This window comes from Vulpes vulpes, chromosome 13, assembly GCF_048418805.1.
Source record: "Vulpes vulpes isolate BD-2025 chromosome 13, VulVul3, whole genome shotgun sequence".
NCBI classification, from domain to species: domain Eukaryota; kingdom Metazoa; phylum Chordata; class Mammalia; order Carnivora; family Canidae; genus Vulpes; species Vulpes vulpes.
In genome coordinates this window covers 14,055,572-14,074,055 of record NC_132792.1, presented here as the reverse complement: position 1 = coordinate 14,074,055, position 18,484 = coordinate 14,055,572, and the positions used below count along the sequence as shown (strand labels likewise).

Genomic DNA, 18,484 nt, shown 5'->3' with positions numbered 1-18,484 from the left:
AAGGAGAAATACAAATCTATTACATTGGAGTAGGTGGTCAACTCCAATATCTCTGCTAGACTTTATTTTTTTTATAAATTTATTTTTTATTGGTGTTCAATTTGCCAACATACAGAATGACACCCAGAGCACATTCCATCAAGTGCCCCCCTCAGTGCCCGTTACCCAGTCACCCCCACCCCCGCCCACCTCCCCTTCCACCACCCCTAGTTCGTTTCCCAGAGTTAGGAGTCTCTCATGTTCTGTCTCCCTTTCTGATATTTCCCACTCATTTTTCCTCCTTTCCCCTTTATTCCTTTTCACTATTTTTTATATTCCCCAAATGAATGAAACCATATAATGTTTGTCCTTTTCAGATTGACTTATTTCACTCTCTGCTAGACTTTAAATGAGACCCATACTGTGTTTGAGACCACAGTGATAGTTGAAGACAGTTTTGGAAATGCTCATTTCTACCTCAACGAGTATGACTGGCAACTTTGTCAGACATTCAGCAAAGAAGAGGTTTCATTCATTTGGGAAGGAAGCCTCATATGAAAGACTATAAAAAATGAAAGTTGAAGATTTCTCTCATGTCATTTGATGAATATATCTAACCTGAAAATACTTAAAATATTTTAAATTGAATTTACTGGGGTCGAAGTACCCTAGATATAAATTTTAGGCCCATTTTTTTTCCCTCCTGAGAAAAATGAACATTCTCTAACAGATCAAGGAAAATAAGAAATGATAGGCTTTATGTGCCTTGGGGTTTACGAATTCTAACTTTAAGAAGAAGAAGTAACTCTGGATCACAGTCATCAGTTCAGTTCTTAAACTTGAGGATCAACAGGTAAAGGAAAGGATGGGTTCTGGAAAGGATTTTCTGATCATACAAACCGATTACAATATTGGATCAAAGAACACATTGGTCAATTGTACTGAACATCATGCATTAGATATCTGTTAGGAGGAAAGGTCTTGCTCATGATAGTTAAAAATAGTGTGCTTGTCCATTATGCAAGCTGGACAGAGAGACAGGACAGACCCCTTCGGTCATCTGATACCTTGGCTCGGGGGTTGAAGATCAATCCCCTATGAAGAGCGAAAGCAACACGTTTAACTAGCTCCTTCCTTATTCCATCTTCCAGCAACTGTTTGGGATCCACCTGAGTGCAAATCAAAAAGCAATAAATGACAATGAGGAAAAGCAGAGGCATGAAGAAATCCAAAGGAAAAGTTGGTTTCCAGATGGTGGAGCCTTTTCCTACCCCATTTCTCAATAACTGAGACTTTCTCCTTTCCTGTCCCTTTGATCTTGTGCAGCCTGGAAAGAATGATTAAACCTGTAACTCTTTAGGACTTGGTTGACCTCAGTAAAATTCACGCTAATTTTACACGACATTCCAAAGACTGTGGGTATGAAAAGTTTTAAATTGCTGCTTATTTTTAATCATTTCATTAAAAGTAAAAAGTGCCTTTTCTCCGCATCAGGAGGAGGGGTGGAATGATGGGCCTGCCCTTGAATTGAGCGCACACCTTTCTTCCCAATGTTATCTCAGGGCATCTACACCCCCATGAGCAAACTCAAGCTTGTGGTCGGACAGATTTAACAATTCTCTTTTCTTTCAGCATTCTTGGAATGCTGTTTGTAATTAGGGAGATAAAATGGGAAAGCAAATCTGCTATCTGACTCTGTAAGCTTATTTGGCTGGTTCTTTTTTTCTGTAATGAGAAAGCACTTGTTATTCTAAAAGTCAATCTCCTACCAAATCCATAAAACATCAGATAGTTTGACATAATCCTTTGAATGCCCTGAGACTTGTCTCTTGTACTTTTAATATGTGCAACAAACCATTATTTTGAAAAGTCATAAAGACAAATGGATGGGGTCCACCTAGGTTTGATTACATCTAAACTTCAAGAATGACAACTGCAATGAAAGTTGCATGAAATACGAAAGCTAGAGAAACGTGTCGAGCTACATCATGATTGTGCCATCAGCAAAATCCAGACTGGAAAAACGACAGGTCAACAGCTGTGGGTTCCTCACCAGATAAACTGTAAGGAGAGAAACCTGAAGAATAAAAAAGGCTAGGGGCGCCTGGGTGGCTCAGCAGTTGAGCATCTGCCTTTGGCTCAGGTTGTGATCCTGGGGTCCTGGGATTGAGTCCCGCATGGGGCTCCCCATGGGGAGACTGCCTCTCCCTCTGCCTATGTCTGCCTCTCTTTCTGTGTCTTTCATGAATAAATAAATAAAATCTTCTTTAAAAAAGGCTTAAGAGATATAACATTTTTTAAATTTCTTTTTTTTTTAAAGATCTATTTATTTATTTTAGAGAGTATGAGTAGGGAGTAGGAGCAGAGGGAAAGAGTACTCAAGCAGACTCCCCACTGAGCATGGAGCCTGAAACGGGCTCAATTCCACTGCCCAGGAGATCATGACCTGAGCTAAAACCAAGAGTTGGATGCTTAACTGAATGAACCACCCAGGTGCATCTAACATTTTTTTTTTTTAATGTAGTGTCCAGAGATTTACTCTTGGATAATAAAACTCTACACAGGGAAACTGAGATTAGGTCAAGGCACAGGAGGAGGGTCCTGGGGTAGGACCTGGGAAACTGTATTTCTTGACTTGGATGGTGGTTGTAATAACCTATTAAACTGCACAAGTGTTTTTCTACAGCTCTCAGTATCTGTGCCCTTTTTTACAATAACAAATTATAACTAGATGAATAATCGATGAGGGGGAAAAAATCAAAAAGTAACATGAAGCTTCCAAGAACATCTTAGAGAAAGCCTCCTTCCCACAGCCTCTTCCCTCACACTTCTGTCCTCTGAAGTTAACAGTTAACAGTTTTCATATGGATCCTCCAGACCTTTCCCCATGAATTTGTATACATAAATATTATCCTTAATACATATCTAATTTAAAGAATCTAAATAGGATTATAATATGTACATACATACAAACACACACACACACATTGTTTTGTAATTTAACAAAGTTTTAAGGTTTTAGAAATCTTCCAGTGGTGGCTGCCTGGGTGGCTCAGTTGGTTAAGTGTCTGCCTTCAACTCAGGTCATGATCCCTGAGTATTAGGATCAAGTCCTGTATTGGGCTCCCTGCTCTGTGGTGAGTCTGCTTCTCCCTCTCTCTCTGCCTACCACTCCCCCTGTTTGTGCTCTCTCCGTCAAATAAATAAATAAAATCATAAAAAAAAAAATCTTTCAGTGGCAAATGCTTTCTAAATGGCAGCAGAGGAATCTACAGTAGGAACGCACCATGATATGTTTAAACATTCTCTTAGTGATAAATGTTCGGATTATTTTATTCTTTTAAAATTTTTATCTATTATTTTATTTCCTTATTATTCTATTTTAAGTAGGCTCCATGCTGAGCTTGAACTTACCACCCTGAGATCAAGACTTAGACTGAGATTAAGAGTTGGATGCTTAATGGACAGCCATCCAGGCACCCCTCTATTATTTTTAAAATAATTTTTTTGGCTACCTCTAACAATGGACATTTACACATACATGTCTGTGTAAATCTTATTTGTTTTCAGTCATATGGATTAAAGTCAACTTATACTTTCTTTTTAAGTAGGCTCCACACCCAAGGGCCTCAACTTATACTTTTTATAAGTGTCTGAAACAGATGCTTAACATTTGAGGGTTAAAGACTAATGAGGGCCACGGGATCCCTTACAGAAAGCTATGAGTGGTTAGACTAGCAGAGATAGTCTACTGGGTTGAGTGTGGTCAAGGTGGTATTTCCTCTGCTCTCATCTGAAAGGCTATGGCAAAAGATTTGCATTTTTCTTTTCTATTTTTTTTAAAGATTTTATTTATTTACTTATGAGAGACACACAAAGCAAGGCAGAGACATAGGCAGAGGGAGAGGCAGCCTCCCTGCAGGGAGCCCAATGTGGCACTCGATCCCAGGACCCTGGGATCATGACCTGAGCCAAAGGCAGATGTTCAACCACTGAGCCACCCAGGTGCCCTAAATCTGCATTTTTCTTAAGCAGGCTTTCCTTTGATAATTATTGTTAATTATTACGTTTTACTACATCCTTCTTGTACTGGTCATTTTGCATGTAAGATGCTTAATCTGGTCCTAGGATTTATCACCACTTTATAGATTAGTAAGAAATGATAACCTGCATGTGTACTCTCTGCATATCAACTGAATTAAACTGGCATCAAGCCTAAAGCATACTGCATAGATTTTCTTAGTATTCTAGGGGCACAATGGTATTTTGGCATACTCACAGAAACCACACACTAAATTTCCATTCCTATTTAGGTTCATTTCCTATATTTTCTTGGATCTTATTAACACATGTTAATCTGGCAATTCAGTAGGTAAGCATTTTTTTAAAAAATCAGAAATATGTAGTATCTGCTGATGTCAGATAAATGAAAAATAAAAGCACCAGGAACCTTGTGAATGGGCACATCACTAGTCACCATAGGATTACAAATTAAAACAACATTGAAATAACACTTTCTACTCTTTGGGAGAGCAAAAATTGGAATGTGGATAATAACAAGTATTGGTGAAAATGTGGGTAAGACATTTTGTGAAACACTTATTTCAGAAGGCAATCTGGTGGTATTGAGAGAAATTACGAATAGGCACACCTTAAGACCCAGTGATCCACTCCTGGGGAGGCAGATTTCAGAGAAATTCTTGCACAAGTGTACAGTAGGGACATGTTCAGAGATGCTTGTGATAATGGGGAATGTTGGGATGAAAAAAGACAATATGGGTGTTTGTGCCTTGGTGAATGGTTAAGTAAAATGTAAAATTCTATGCAGCAGTAAGAAGTAACCAATTACCCAACTCAGAGACATAAATAAATTCTCAAAGTGATAACTAGTGAGAAGAATTGGAAAAAGAATGGGCTTTAGAGCACAATAGGATGTAGAGAAAACAAACATGCACACATCAAGTAACACCTCAGGCTTAAAATACAGACACCTCTTTGGGGACAGAAATTGAACATAGAGAGCAGGTGCCATTGGGGACGGGCATGGCTGTGGGCATCCAGAGGAGAAAGAAAAGCATGTATCCTTGATGACAATGGCCAGACAATAGTAATGCGGTAGGATTATCTCGGCTCTCTGCACCTGAGATATAATATAAAAAAACTAGAAGGAAAGAAGGTGGGAGAGACTGAGCCAGCTGTTTGGCCAAGGGAATTGAATCATTTTGTTTTGTTATTACAAAAAATTCAATAATACGGATTTTTCTTAGATTTAAGTAACTCTTGGATATGGGTGAAAGATCAGGATTATAATGCTCTCTCTCTCTTCCTCCATCAACAAATGAGTAAAGTGAAGACCAAGAGCTAATTGTGAAACAGCAAGGGACACAAGATGACAATGTCATTCCCTGTTCCCCATGGGAGAACCACCACAGTAATACAAACTAGCAGTCTAATCAGGTGGACCAGGACGAAAGCCATACCTTGATGATGCCGACCAAAGTTGTCTTCATCATTAAGATGCCTTCAGTAAAAATGGAAATAGCATGAGTAAGCTTGGCAACCTTTAACAAAGAGAAAGAAGTTAATGAAGTACTTCAGATAAAAGATCCATCGTTTCCACAGAAAGTGAAAATCGGCTGATAGTCCTGGAATGAACCAGGACAGCAGGAGTGATGTGTCCTGGTCAGAAATGAGGCACTGATGGAACCGAGAGACCACGGTTCGACACACTGGGAACGGGGTCAGCAGACATTAAATTGTTCTTAGATGCTGACCAATCATTTCTCCCTCTTCGGGCTTCAGTTCCTCATGCATAAAAAGCAGGGTTCCATGAGATCGATGGTCCTTTCCCTGTAGAAAAGGCTCATCAAGACTCTAACAGGGTAATCTCCCCTTTACTGCCTTCTACTTCTTTTTCCCCAGTAACATAATGAGACACTGATAAGGTAGACCAATGCTATATTTTTGAGTGAGAATAAATACATAAATTTGAAGCTGAAAGTCAAAATTCCTGATGTCATTTCTCGAGTTGTGTCAGAGGATGTAAAATTGACACTGGCATGATGTGAGGACAGTGGAGTTCATATTGTCAATTTCCACTTGATTTCACTTCTTCACATCTTTTAAGTTCAAGGGGAAAGAAAAGCAGAGGTATTTGGGAAGAACCACCCCCAAGGCTGCTTAACTATTGAGTGGGCTTAAAAGTCTGGCTGGAGGAAATGGTTAGGTTAATGGAACCCAGATTACTTTGAGCCACTGATTTGATGTACAAACCAGGAACCTGAATGAGAAAAGTCTGGGCAATCTTTAGCCCACAAAGAAGATAGGCTGATTCTCCAGGACTGTTCGGGAGAAAAGTGACCTGGTGAGTTCCACTTCCTCTGAGAACACTTGGTGAGGTGTGAAGTAACACCGGGACAAGGTAATGAATAAAGGCATGGCTACGCTGACATGGCACAAGCAGTTATCCCTGAGAGTAGGAAGAAACAAATCAGAATTGGTCTGCTGGTCCTAGGGATACAGCCGGCAACGCAGACTTGTGGCGCGTCATGGTTTGGGTGTTAAATATCAAAAGGCAGAAGTCAAAAGGACATGCCACCTCGTATCGTGGGCCAAGCTGAGCGTAGTCCCTTAGCTTGTCTTTGTCCAGGCGGGTCGGTACCTCAATGATATCATGGGTTTGAAGCTTTATGATCTTGAGAAGAGAAGTAAACATGCTTTCTGGAATGATCTGCAAAACCTTCAGTGAAAGAGAAAAGAGGAAAAGCAGTTGAATATCTCTTTTTATTTTTCTTAGCAGATAAATGCTCAGATGGCAGTAAGACAGCCCCCAGAGTGTGCAAGCAGCCATTTGTCTACAGGAAGAGACAATAAGGGATTTCACAAGAGCTCTTTTAGTAATCTGCTCTCAGGCACACGGTTAAGTTCCTTTAAGCATTAACTGCTCACAGGATAGAAGGTTAATAATCGTCACACAGGTAGCAAAAAGATGTATCTTTCCTACATTACAAACTTTTAAAAGATTGAGGATCAGAGGTGTTAAGTAACACGGCTGTAGAGAACTCAATTAGTGTGTGACACAAGTAAATTGTGAACACAGGTCCGTTTGGCTCCACGCTGTACCATATGTTCTTGAAACAGGACCAAAATTCCTCTAAAAATTTTTAAGTTCTAACGAGGAGATGCTGGATCTAGATATAGCTATTTTACCAACTAGCTCTGTGACTTTGTAGAAGCCAATATAATCTCTCTTTTTGTTTCTATACCTACAAAGTGGGCGGTTAATACCACCAGTATTTAGGAAAAAAACAGTGTAAAAGTTCCTCGGGAGTGAAAACACCTGCATATCCACAGGACCAGTAAGAGTAAGTTTAGGTTCAGATACTGCAAATTTCTGGAATCAAGTTAAGAATGAAAGAAGGGAGGGACACCTGGGTGGCTCAGTGTTGAGCATTTGCCTTTGGCTCAGGGCGTGATCTCGGGATCCTGGGATCGAGTCCCATATCTGGCTCCCCACAGGGAGCTGGCTTCGCCCTCTGCCTATGTCTTTGCCTCTCTCTGTCTCTCATGAATTAATAAATAAAACCTTAAAAAAAAAAAAAAAGGATGAGGGAAGGGAACATGTGTATACTTTCTATAGGGTCCCAAGCACCTTTTTGGTCTTTGAAGAGCAGTTAGTCTGCCAACAAAATCAGTATCACCTTGATGCATTTCTTACCTTTCTCACATAGGACACCAGTTCACCAGAGTAATATTGAGACACACTGAGAAGATCAGGACTATTTGCTTGATTAATTCGAAGAAGGGGAAGATCGAGGGCAGAGGCAAGCTGAAAGAAAAGTAGCTATGTTTGTTTCTCCATTTCAAAAAGTCCTACAAATCTCACTTCACCAAAAGAGTAACATGTAGCAGAGCTCCTGGGTTCTAACCAAGAGAAAACAACAACCACTGAACTTCATCAAAGTCATTGATAGTTTCTGACAATGATACAGTTTTTAAAAAATAACAGTCATCAGCTACAGCAGTGGTTCTCAAACTGTGGTCCCCGGACCAGCAGCATCAGCATCACCTGGGAACTTGTTACAGATGCCAGTTCTTGAGCCCCACCGGAAAGGTCCTTAATCAGAAACTCTGGGGGCTGAGGCCCAGCAATCTGTGTTGTAATAGGCCTCCCAGGTGATTCTGGTGCCCTTCAAGTTTGAGAGCCACTATGCTATGGAAGACAGCTACTCTTTATGGGAGTCAGACACTATGATGGATGGATTACTGTACTGACTCCAATCTAAGACGTCCTGGCATGTACAAAGTGCCAATATTTTATGTACCACTCAGAAAGAAAAAAGAGAAAAAAAATGCTGATGACCGAGCTTTGATACGCTGTCAATTATAAAATCCATCCCCAATTACAGAGATTTTTAAATAGGAAAGAAAATGCACCTAAGAACCGATATATAAGGTAACTCTGTCTTTAGACACTGAGTCAATTATTTGCTCATTTATCTCGATCTGAAATTACCTTGAGAGCAAGGGCCATACTTGTGTTGTTCGCCACTATTCCCTAATCTTTAGAGGAAATCCTAGTTTACAGCAGAGGCTCAACAAGAATTTTTTAAATGAGTAAGTAAAAGGACTTAATTCACATCTAGAGAAAAAAGGACCCATATATTTCATATATTTGTAAAACTATAAAAACTTATTTTAAAAATTAAAAACTATTTTCTGGAAGACATCCAACTTACATTAATTGAAACTTCAAGTATGCATGGCATGTTTTGAAACTGTGCTCTCATGGAAAAACTCCTAACAATTTTTAGTCTATAAAAATGACCTTTCTCAAAGAACGAAATTGTGGGCTGAATTAATGCATGAGGGAATAATGAAGACCAATTGTGAGAATGTGATCTGTTCTTTGCTTACCTTCAGGAATGTAGCTCTGAGTTTAGTGACCATGGATGGGTTTACCCTTATGCTCTCTTGCATGATATCTGTGAAACTGTAAAGAGAGATCAATGCTAAGGAAACATCCACAGTGGCCTTCATCGAGGCGAAATGTTAGGCTGGCCACCTTACCTGTCAATTAATTGCCAAGCAAAAGAAAGGTCCCCAACGATCTGCATAGTGATCAGGACCTCCTCTTTAATGTTAATAGTTCGGATCATTTGATGAAGAAACTTGCGAGTATCAGCAAGAAACTGACATACTTGCAGATTTGACTCCAACTGGTGAAATTCCTGAACCTATGTCACATAAATACACTTAATTAAAAACTTCTGAATGGCTTGTATGGTGTTCCTTTTTCCCTGAAAACACTTCAAAAAAGGCACAGTACTTGCTAAGAATTTCTTGGCAAAATTGCTATTTCAAATGATAATTTTAGAAACGTATGAGCCAAGTCATAATGTAATGCACAGGTTTCTAGGATTAGTAATGTTCTACTCTTTTTACTGTGTATATATGTGACAGAATGAGTGCATACTTCCATCTTCCATTTTAGCGTCAATAAACACGTATTAGAAAATCCTCTTAATTCTGAAAATTTGTAGGTTTGCTAAAAAACAGAGTCATATCACAACTAGGGTGTTGGCATTTGTACATTATTCAGTTCTTTTGTTGGATTCCTTAAAACAAAATAATGGTTCTCCAGTGTCCTGAAGTTTTAATATATTTAATTCAAGGTGCCTGGGCCATTGTCAAAATAAATATCACAAATGATAACAAGCACCTGACATTTACAAAGTTGTTTATGAGCACAATAGGAATAGTATAAGTGGGATTGTTGTCCGGGAAAACTGACACACCAACAATGGAGTACTGTTTTGTGCTGCCATTAATAGTGACCATAAAACCTTTCAGAAAAAAAAAAAAAAGAAAAAGCCTATAAGAAAGTATGCCAAAAAATGTATTATGTATATCTTTAAAGACATATATTATACCAGTTAGGCAGTTCCAGGTAAGTGTGGATGATCTTTTAAATAGTTGATGGCTATTGCTTTTTTTTTAATCATGCTTTTATTAAAATTTCAAGAGTGGGAAAATATACTAAGTCTTCTTTGAATCTGAGTAGATAATATTTGAGTAGATAAAAAACGAACTTTTTTGGTGGAAAAGAAAACCCCACTTACAAGCAGTTGATCATTATACAACGTGGTTATTGCTGTGTATTCCTTTATAGTTTTAACCCCGAAACTCTTCCCCGATCTAGAATAGGTGCCTACAATGCAGTGCTGTTTTCGCTTTTGCTTCCTTATCACAATTTCTCCGATGTTTCTATATTGTCTTCATAATTATTTTTCTAAGACTACATGTTTCTGCAAGTGGAAATGTCATCGTTTTTGTTGGCATTCTCTTCATGCTGATCACTTCATTACTTGCCCAATTTTAGGGATACTGGATATAAGATTACAGTGAGCAGAGTTTGCTTTTTGTTGCTTCTGATGAAATATTCTTTCAGATATATTTCCAGGACCAGATTGCTCGGTGGGTCGGAAAGTCTGATTCATGATCCAAGCATTGGCGTTTACAAAGGGTTTTCTTACCTCCTCCAAAGCTTGTATGAGCTGTACTGTTTTCCTGCCAGCAGCAGTTGAATCATCATGATTTAAAGACAGGATTTGTTTTGAGATCTCTCTGAACCAAGCTTGTAGGTTTTCTATGAACACAGAAACAAGGAGAGACTGCTGAGATCCCAGAATTCCCGTAGCTGTGGCTTTGGATTTATTCAGTAACCCTTTACAAATCTAGGTCTTATTCACAGAGCTCTCTCTGTGTCCCTGACATCGCCCTCAGGGATTCTCCACAAGATAACCACCAAAATGCTTTGGGCATGTGACCTGATAGAAGAGATGGAACTTTCTAGTCAGTGGCTAAGTCTAAAACCTGGCAGGAAAAGCCTAAAGGCCCAAGTACATGGCTGTGAATGCAAGTGTGCAACGGTGGGCATGGGGGCTGTGAGGACACAGATGGGACACAGAGTGACTGGAAAGGGTTTTCTGGAGAAATGAGGATGGATCAAGGTCTGCATAGGCAGAGAGAGGCACAGGGATAGCTTATCCCTAGGGACATGGGCAGAAGCTTCAGGAAAAAATTACAATGGCACATCTCAGAGGGCAGTGAGGGGCAGCACAAGTGTGAAGTAGGGGTTTGAACAGCTGAGGGTGTGTGTTTGCATTCACAAACCACTGGAGAAAAGGCACCAACATGCCTTGAGGCCCCCTCACTGGGGCAGGCAAAGCTCTTAGCTCGTCTCACTGAATCTTCACAACAATTTATGGAGGCAGGAATGAGATGGCGTTTCTCAGATCAGCTGATGCCCAGAGCGAGGAAGGATCATACAGTTACTAAATGGCAGAGCCAGGCTTTTCTCAACTGTTTGGCCAGGTTCAAAGGCTTTGCTCTTTTACTTCACCAAATGGATTCCTTAAAGTTTGTTTTTTGTTTGTTTGATCCATCCGTGGGATGATTTCACTTTATAAGCACTTCAGGGCTTATAATCGAAGTTATTTCAAGAACTGGGATGAGGAACACTAGTAGTAATTTTAAAGTTGTTGTTTTTGTTTTCGTTTTTGTTTCTGTAGAGTGACAGCTATGGAGTAGCGAAAGAACACACGGTTCAGAGTCTGAGGTGCCAAGTTTGATCTGGGCTCTGAACCTTTGTTACCTTCATCAAGTGACTCCCTTTTACAGTTCTTTATATGTAAAATAAGAATACAGATCCTTATCTCACAGCATTGTAAGGCTCAAAGGAGAAATATTTGTGGAAGTATATCCTAAGCTGAAATATGCTATAGAGCCAGATAAAGTATAAAATACTGTTTTGAATGACCTTGGAAAGGATGCAGGGATTTATAAGAACCTAAACGTGATTAGCACAAAGATGAATGTGCCTGATTCTCAAAAACTAATCTGGCTGCATTGTTATAGGTGGTTCCTTGTTTTCTAGACATAATGTAGTGAACTGCAAAACATGTTGCCAATTTTTATCACATGACTAAAAACACAACAAGTTTTCCCACTAGGACTATAAAGTAATCTGGAAATATATTTTAGGCCAACCATTCAGCATCAAATAAGTCAAGAAAAGCCAAATATAGTAATCACAATATCATATTGATTAAAAATACTAGTTTTTTAAAACAAAAAGCTATACTATTAACCTTTTTATAAACAAAAAGCTGTACTATTCTACTGTATAATTAGCCTTTCCAGAAATGAATTTTGCAGTTAAACATCAGGCATTAAAAAGATAACCTGTAGGCAGCGCGGGTGGCTCAAGGTTTAGCGCTGCTTTCAGCCCAAGGTGTGATCCTGGAGACCCAGGATTGAGTCCCACATCAGGTTCCCTGCATGGAGCCTGCTTCTCCCTTTACCTGTGTCTCTGCCTCTCTCTTTCTCTCTGTCTCTCATGAATAAATAAATAAAATCTTAAAAAAATAAAAATAAAAAAAAAGATAACTTGTGATTTTAAAATTCAGAATGATCATTCAGGGACATTTTGAAAGGTTTCTTGCTATTTAAATTTTAAGTGACACCATAATTTTCCTACAGATAAAATATCTTCAAAGAAGCAAAAATGCTCAACATTGCTCAGCATCAGGGAAATACAAACCAAAACTATAATGAGATTACCACCTCACACCAGTCAGAATGACTAAAATTAATAAGTTAGGAACAGTTGTTGGGAGAATGCAGAGAAAAAGGAACTCTCGCACACTCTTGGTGGGACTGTAAGCTGGTGAGGCCACTCTGGAAAACAGTATGGAGGTTCCTCAAAAAAGTTGAAAATAGAGCTACCCTATGACCTAGCAATTATACTACTATGTATTTACCCCAAAGATACAAATGTAGTGATCTGAAAGGGCACATGCATCCCAATGTTTATAGCTGCAATGCCCACAATAGCCAAATTAGGGAAAGAGCCCAGATGTCCATGAACATATGAATGAATAAAGAAGATACAGTATATATACGGTAGAATACTACTCAGCCATCAAAAAATGAAATCTTGCCATTTGCAACGATGTGGATGGAACTACGGGATATTATGCTAAGCAAAATAAGTCCATTAGAGAAAGACAATTATCATATGATCTCACTCATATATGGAATTTAAGAAACAAAACAGGAGAGCATGGGGAAGAGAAGAAAAATAAAACAAGACAAAATCAGAGAGGGAGACAAACTCTGAGAGACTCTTAATCATAGGAAACAAACAGACTCATGGGAGGGCGGGGTGGGGAGATGGGGTAACTGGGTGATGGGCATGAAGGAGGGTATACATGATGCAATGAGGATTGATGAATCACTGACCTCCACCTCTGAAACCAATACATATATGGTAATTGAATTTAAATTTAAAAAAGACTTGCTAATTTATATTATAATTATGAAAAAAAAAGAGAATCCCTATATAACATTTCACAGTAACATTTCATCATAAGTGTGTTTACTATTTTTTCCTGGTAATTATATTATTACATAATTATTAACAGAATATATGTTAATGATAATTATGCTTCTGTGTTAACTATTTAACAAAATGTGTAAAAACTGTGCATTACACAAAATCTGGTTAAATGCTAAAAAAAAAAAGAGAATATTAAAGACTGCAGGTCCCCTCTTCTGCCACTAGATGGCAGGCGCACCAGGGAAAAAGCAGCACACAATTAGAAGACCAGAATCTTGCAGATCATTTCTGTTAATAATAGTAATGTTCTTGAATGAAGTATCCTCTGAAGATCAGGACAGCTAGGTCCTTTTCTCCCTACCTTCAAATGCACACAAGTTAACACACCAGTGGTGCACCCTCCCGTCACAGGCACCATAGTGGTACTATGGTAAGGGTAGGGGATGAATTATGACCCTATGGACTGTGAACCAGAGTATAACAACCCCTGTAGCCTAATCTCATACTTCAAAAGTCCAGAGAGGCTATGAAGATTGCCCAAGGGAGCACAGCTACAGGCAGCTAGAACTAAGCTTCAGATTTTCATCAGCAACCTCCCAGTGTCTAATGATGACAATGTAAGGGCTTTTTACTCTGCTGCTTCCCAGTAATTTGTGTGTACATTTCCAATACACCAATATTTCGTCTTTGGCAATTACCATTTTTCTCCACCCGAGTGAGGGGTTTCACTCCCGAAAAGACATCAGCAAGCTCTGTCATCCGCTCTGAACTCTCCTTCTTGTAATGCTCCCATTTGGCTTGCTTTTCTGAAAGCATTTGCTTGAACATCTGTTGAAAGAGACAGAAGAGATTTACTTACTTAAGAGGAATTTCAGATCAGGCAGTTTACCAAGAAAGCCTGAGTGAAACCCAATTTATTATAAAAATACATGCTTAAAAGCAATAGGACCCTGATGTCATCTCTTGAGGCATACTACTTTGTACAAACTGGGGGGCAAAGCTAGACCATTGCTAAGACAGTGGTTCTCAGACCAAATGCACATAAGCATCACCTGGATGGCTTTAAACTTCTCAGATTCCCAAGGCCCACCCTTGAAGATTCTGATTCAGAAGGTCTTGCGTAGAGCCAGGAATCAGCATTTTTAATGTGACATGAAATTTGGTGGACACCACTCTAAGGTCCTTTTCTATGTACCAATTTCTGGAGTTGTATCTATTTTAAGGTCAGAGAAGGTTGAGCATTATCCTGTCTGATGAGTGAAGAATGAACTAAATTAGAGTTCTTTCTTTTTGATCATACAGTTGATCTGTTTATTAATGCACTTCTTCATAAAATTAAAACCCTACAAAGGGTTGGGCAGAGGAGGAAATGTGTATCTCAAGGTTTTGTTTTGCTTTCCCTGGAAACAAAATTTAGAAACATACTTAAGGTATGTCACAAAAGTATGGACTTTATTTCATTGGGCTCTCTTAAGAGGCAAATAGGAGAGTATACTGATTTTTCTTTTAAGAAATTCTTCATTCCTCAGCATCAAAATGAATTTTAAAAGATGAAGACTTCATTGCAGATGAAAGGATCAAGACTGGTGGAATTCTGTGGGGCCAGAAGAAATGGAATTTTAGTGATCAAGCAGGGATGATTAAGCAATGAAGAGTAACAGGATGAGGAATAGTCAGAATTATTTATAGAGTCTGTCCTATCTTTTTGAATGCCTGGGATCAATCAATGCCATGTGACAAAGCAGCAGTGACAAAAATAACCCTGTGAGGCCTTCATTAAGACCAAAAGGCTTGAAGCCCTTCAAACACTCATTCACAGGTTGAACTCACAGGTTTCTTAACCTTGTAAGACAGAATTTGCAATAGAGGATGGTCCTTAAAGGAGATGCACCTTTATATAAAGATTAGAAGCAACATGGGTCCAATTAGTGTGTTTAGAGCAGAATCAGAAGGTGATTCTAGAAAATCTGATTCTGATTTTTTTTAGAATCACCTTCTGACTGGGGTGGGGGGTAGGTTAACAAGCTGAGCTGAAGTGTAAGACATTAATTTTCATCTTTGTTCTGCTCAATGTAGCTGATTTTTTTCTTTGTACCGGATCTTCCTCTTTTGAAGATCTTTAACAAGTTGATCTTCTTTTCCCGCTATTGGGACAGACAGAAGGAAGCTGCCTGTTCTATCCCAACAGATCCCCAAAGATTAATGATTAGAAATGCCGGTGTGGTCAGGCATATGACCCAGGCCTGTCCTGCTTTCCATGCAGCAACACTGAGCTACAGAACTCTTGGGTAACTGGCACTCTGGTCCACGATCCTCACTGGACTGAGTGCATTGATTCCTCGGGGGGGACTCTCACTTGCCTCTGAAGTTTGCTTTGACCAATAAATAAGATGCCTGGTTCCTGCTCTCAGATCTTTCTTCGTTTCTCACCTTGGCTTAATCTGTCTCTCTTCCTCACTGTACTGAGAGCTCCTTGGTGGTAGGGAAGGGACATGCCTTGTTCATTTTTGAATTCCTAGCACCAAAGCTGGGAACAGAGCAGGTATTCAATAATGATTTGCTATTCAGAGGGAAAACACTAACAGTATTAGAGAGATCAAAAAGGGGTAGTGTCTCTCTGATCTTAGAAAATGATACCCACACAAGTCACTGAGAACACTCGGCACATGGATTAGCATGACGTTGATAATCAGCATGTACTTTTCCTGAGCTACTTAATGGGGGAACACAGTGTCCTTGCATACCCAGAAGATAAAGAAACATCTAGCATACCACACTGACCAGACTGAGGTGAGGCGAAGATCAGTTTGGAATGGACCACTCATATAAATGGCCAGTTCCTGGGCCTACCTCATCCAAACCTCCAAAGGTACTGGTTACAGAACTCAGGCATTCCTAGGTATCTACCATTTTTATTATGGCCATAGGCCCCCCCCCCCTTTTTTTTTAGCCCTAAGACTAGTCAACCTCAGAATTTCTTGAGGGAACCTGAAATCCTTAAAATCCTTAAGTCTACCTTATGTAACTGCAAATCCTCCACCCTACTTAAAAGCCCTTTCAAACAGGTATCATGGCTTTTCAGATGAGAAGACTGAAATCCTAAAGGCCAGGCCTGCCCTAGTTCCTGCCTACCTTTTGACTTCATTTCATACCACTTTATCTCGTTCTCTCCTCTCTAACCAACTGGTCCTCTGGTCCTTGAACTGGTCATGCTGTTCTCTCCACAAGAGGACCTGGGCATGATCTACCCTCTCTGGCATGTCTCCATAACGCTCTTGACCTTTGCCTTAGCTAACTCTGACAGGCCCCTTCTTCAGATCCCTTCAGAAGCTCTTGCGTCTCTTCTCAGGGAAGTCAGGGACAGCATCTTTGATTTTAGGTACTCAGAGAACTGTGTTCCTTCCGTTAGAGCATGTACTGCAGTTCATATTTACATTTTCCTTAGTGCAATTCTCTGATTCATGCTCACATTCCTCACTAGATCGCCACCTCCACAGCCACTTTCCCCAGCACTGTATCCCCACTGGCAGTCTGACACTAAATGCCTGTTAAATGTTAAATCCTGTCCTTTTTGTGTAAGAACTATCTCAGCGAGAATCTATAGCCTGAATCAGTGACAATTACTGAATCCTAATCCTTTAAAAAAATTTTCCAGCATACAAACACTTAAGATATTGGTGATTATTTCTTCAAGAGTTTTACCTCTTTGAGTATAAACTCAAATTGTGCAGTATCCAACAGCAATTGAAAGAGGATCTTGGGATTGTACCTAGAGTCTGTTAGAATCTGGTCCTTGATTTGACGAAGGCGTTTGTTGTTTGGGTCACAGGCTAGAAGTGGAAGAAAAGAGTTCCCAGCTTATTAAATGTGTAGAAAACATGAAATATAAGATGAATTCTGAAAAACTTTCATCTTAAGCGTTTACAAATAAACAAAAATATATATCAATATGATAAAATTATATCTATGTCATGAAATAAGTACATTGAACTTTTAAATATGACAATTGGATCTGACACAGAATGTGATTCATGACATACTATTGAAGGAAAAAAAGGCAGCTGCAGAACGTTCCAGTTTTGTAGGCATTCTGGGTTGTTCATTCTCAACTGTGCAATATGGATGGTCAGAGCCTTCTGACACCATTCCGTCAATGGGCAGCCGCCTTATCTCCTGTCTGTCTGGAGTTGCTATTGGTTTAGGCATTGTTCTCTGCCACTTAGGGCGGGCCATTCTCAGCTTTCGAGACTGTTCTCCTCAGAAAGGCCTGTTTGCAAGCTGGCACATCTGGGAACTTGCATTTTGGGAGCTGCTATCATTTCAAAAACTAGTGAGAATGGGCCACTCTGCCTTAACTGTATGCACAACATGGTTTATGACGAACACCTGCTTTCCTTCCAGGAGGCTGGAATTTTGGTACATGCCAGGCAGAGGCTGCCTGTGATCAGCCTGTAATAAAAACCCTGGACGTGGAGTTTCTAAGGAGCTTCCTGATTGGCAACACTTCACACATGCTGTTGCAATTCACTGCTGGGAGAATTAAACATCCAGTGGGACTCATCAGGAGAGGACCCCTGGAAGTTTGTGCCTGGTTTCCTCCAGACTTCATCCCATGTGACTTTTCCCTTTGCTGATTTTGCTCCCTATCCTTTGGCTGTAATAAATCACAGCCTCAAGTACTAGTACATGCTGTGTCTTCCTAGGAAGCAGTCATAACTATGGTGGTCTTGGGGGCCCTTAACACAACAAGGTGACAGTGTTACCCACATACAGACACAGCACCTCCAAGCAGGAAGAACCAGACCTGGGCGCATTCTGTTCCTTGTAAAGACCTGAGGGCATGGCAGGCACTCACAGCTTCCTCAACTATTTACTACTACCAAGGCCCAGAGAAATTCTGGCAACCAGGCCAAGGTGATAAAATTAGGCAGGAATGGACCTAGGGGCAAAACATCTAATGTCTTGAGTCCCCTGCTTTTTGGTATTTCAGTTGTAGTGAAGTTTGCAGATGGCCATTTTCTATATTGATTTCTAAGAAATTCCATCATGAGGAGACTCATGACATCCTGGAGAAGGGCTCAGTTTTCATGGGAAACTTCAGGG

The 18,484-nt window shown here is 39.8% G+C and overlaps 1 protein-coding gene across 1 annotated transcript in view; it reads right to left on the bottom strand.

Moving 5' to 3' along the window:
• WASHC5 (WASH complex subunit 5) overlaps nt 1-18,484 on the bottom strand; it is a 60,185-nt gene that overhangs the window by 20,699 nt on the left and 21,002 nt on the right. The window contains exons 10-18 of the mRNA XM_025993441.2: nt 17,084-17,211; nt 14,080-14,209; nt 10,515-10,627; nt 9,049-9,215; nt 8,896-8,971; nt 7,697-7,807; nt 6,578-6,718; nt 5,460-5,540; nt 1,047-1,148 (exon numbers count right to left, since the gene is read on the bottom strand). Coding sequence (XP_025849226.1) covers nt 1,047-1,148; nt 5,460-5,540; nt 6,578-6,718; nt 7,697-7,807; nt 8,896-8,971; nt 9,049-9,215; nt 10,515-10,627; nt 14,080-14,209; nt 17,084-17,211 — 1,049 coding nt within the window. The remainder of the gene's footprint in view (nt 1-1,046; nt 1,149-5,459; nt 5,541-6,577; nt 6,719-7,696; nt 7,808-8,895; nt 8,972-9,048; nt 9,216-10,514; nt 10,628-14,079; nt 14,210-17,083; nt 17,212-18,484) is intronic.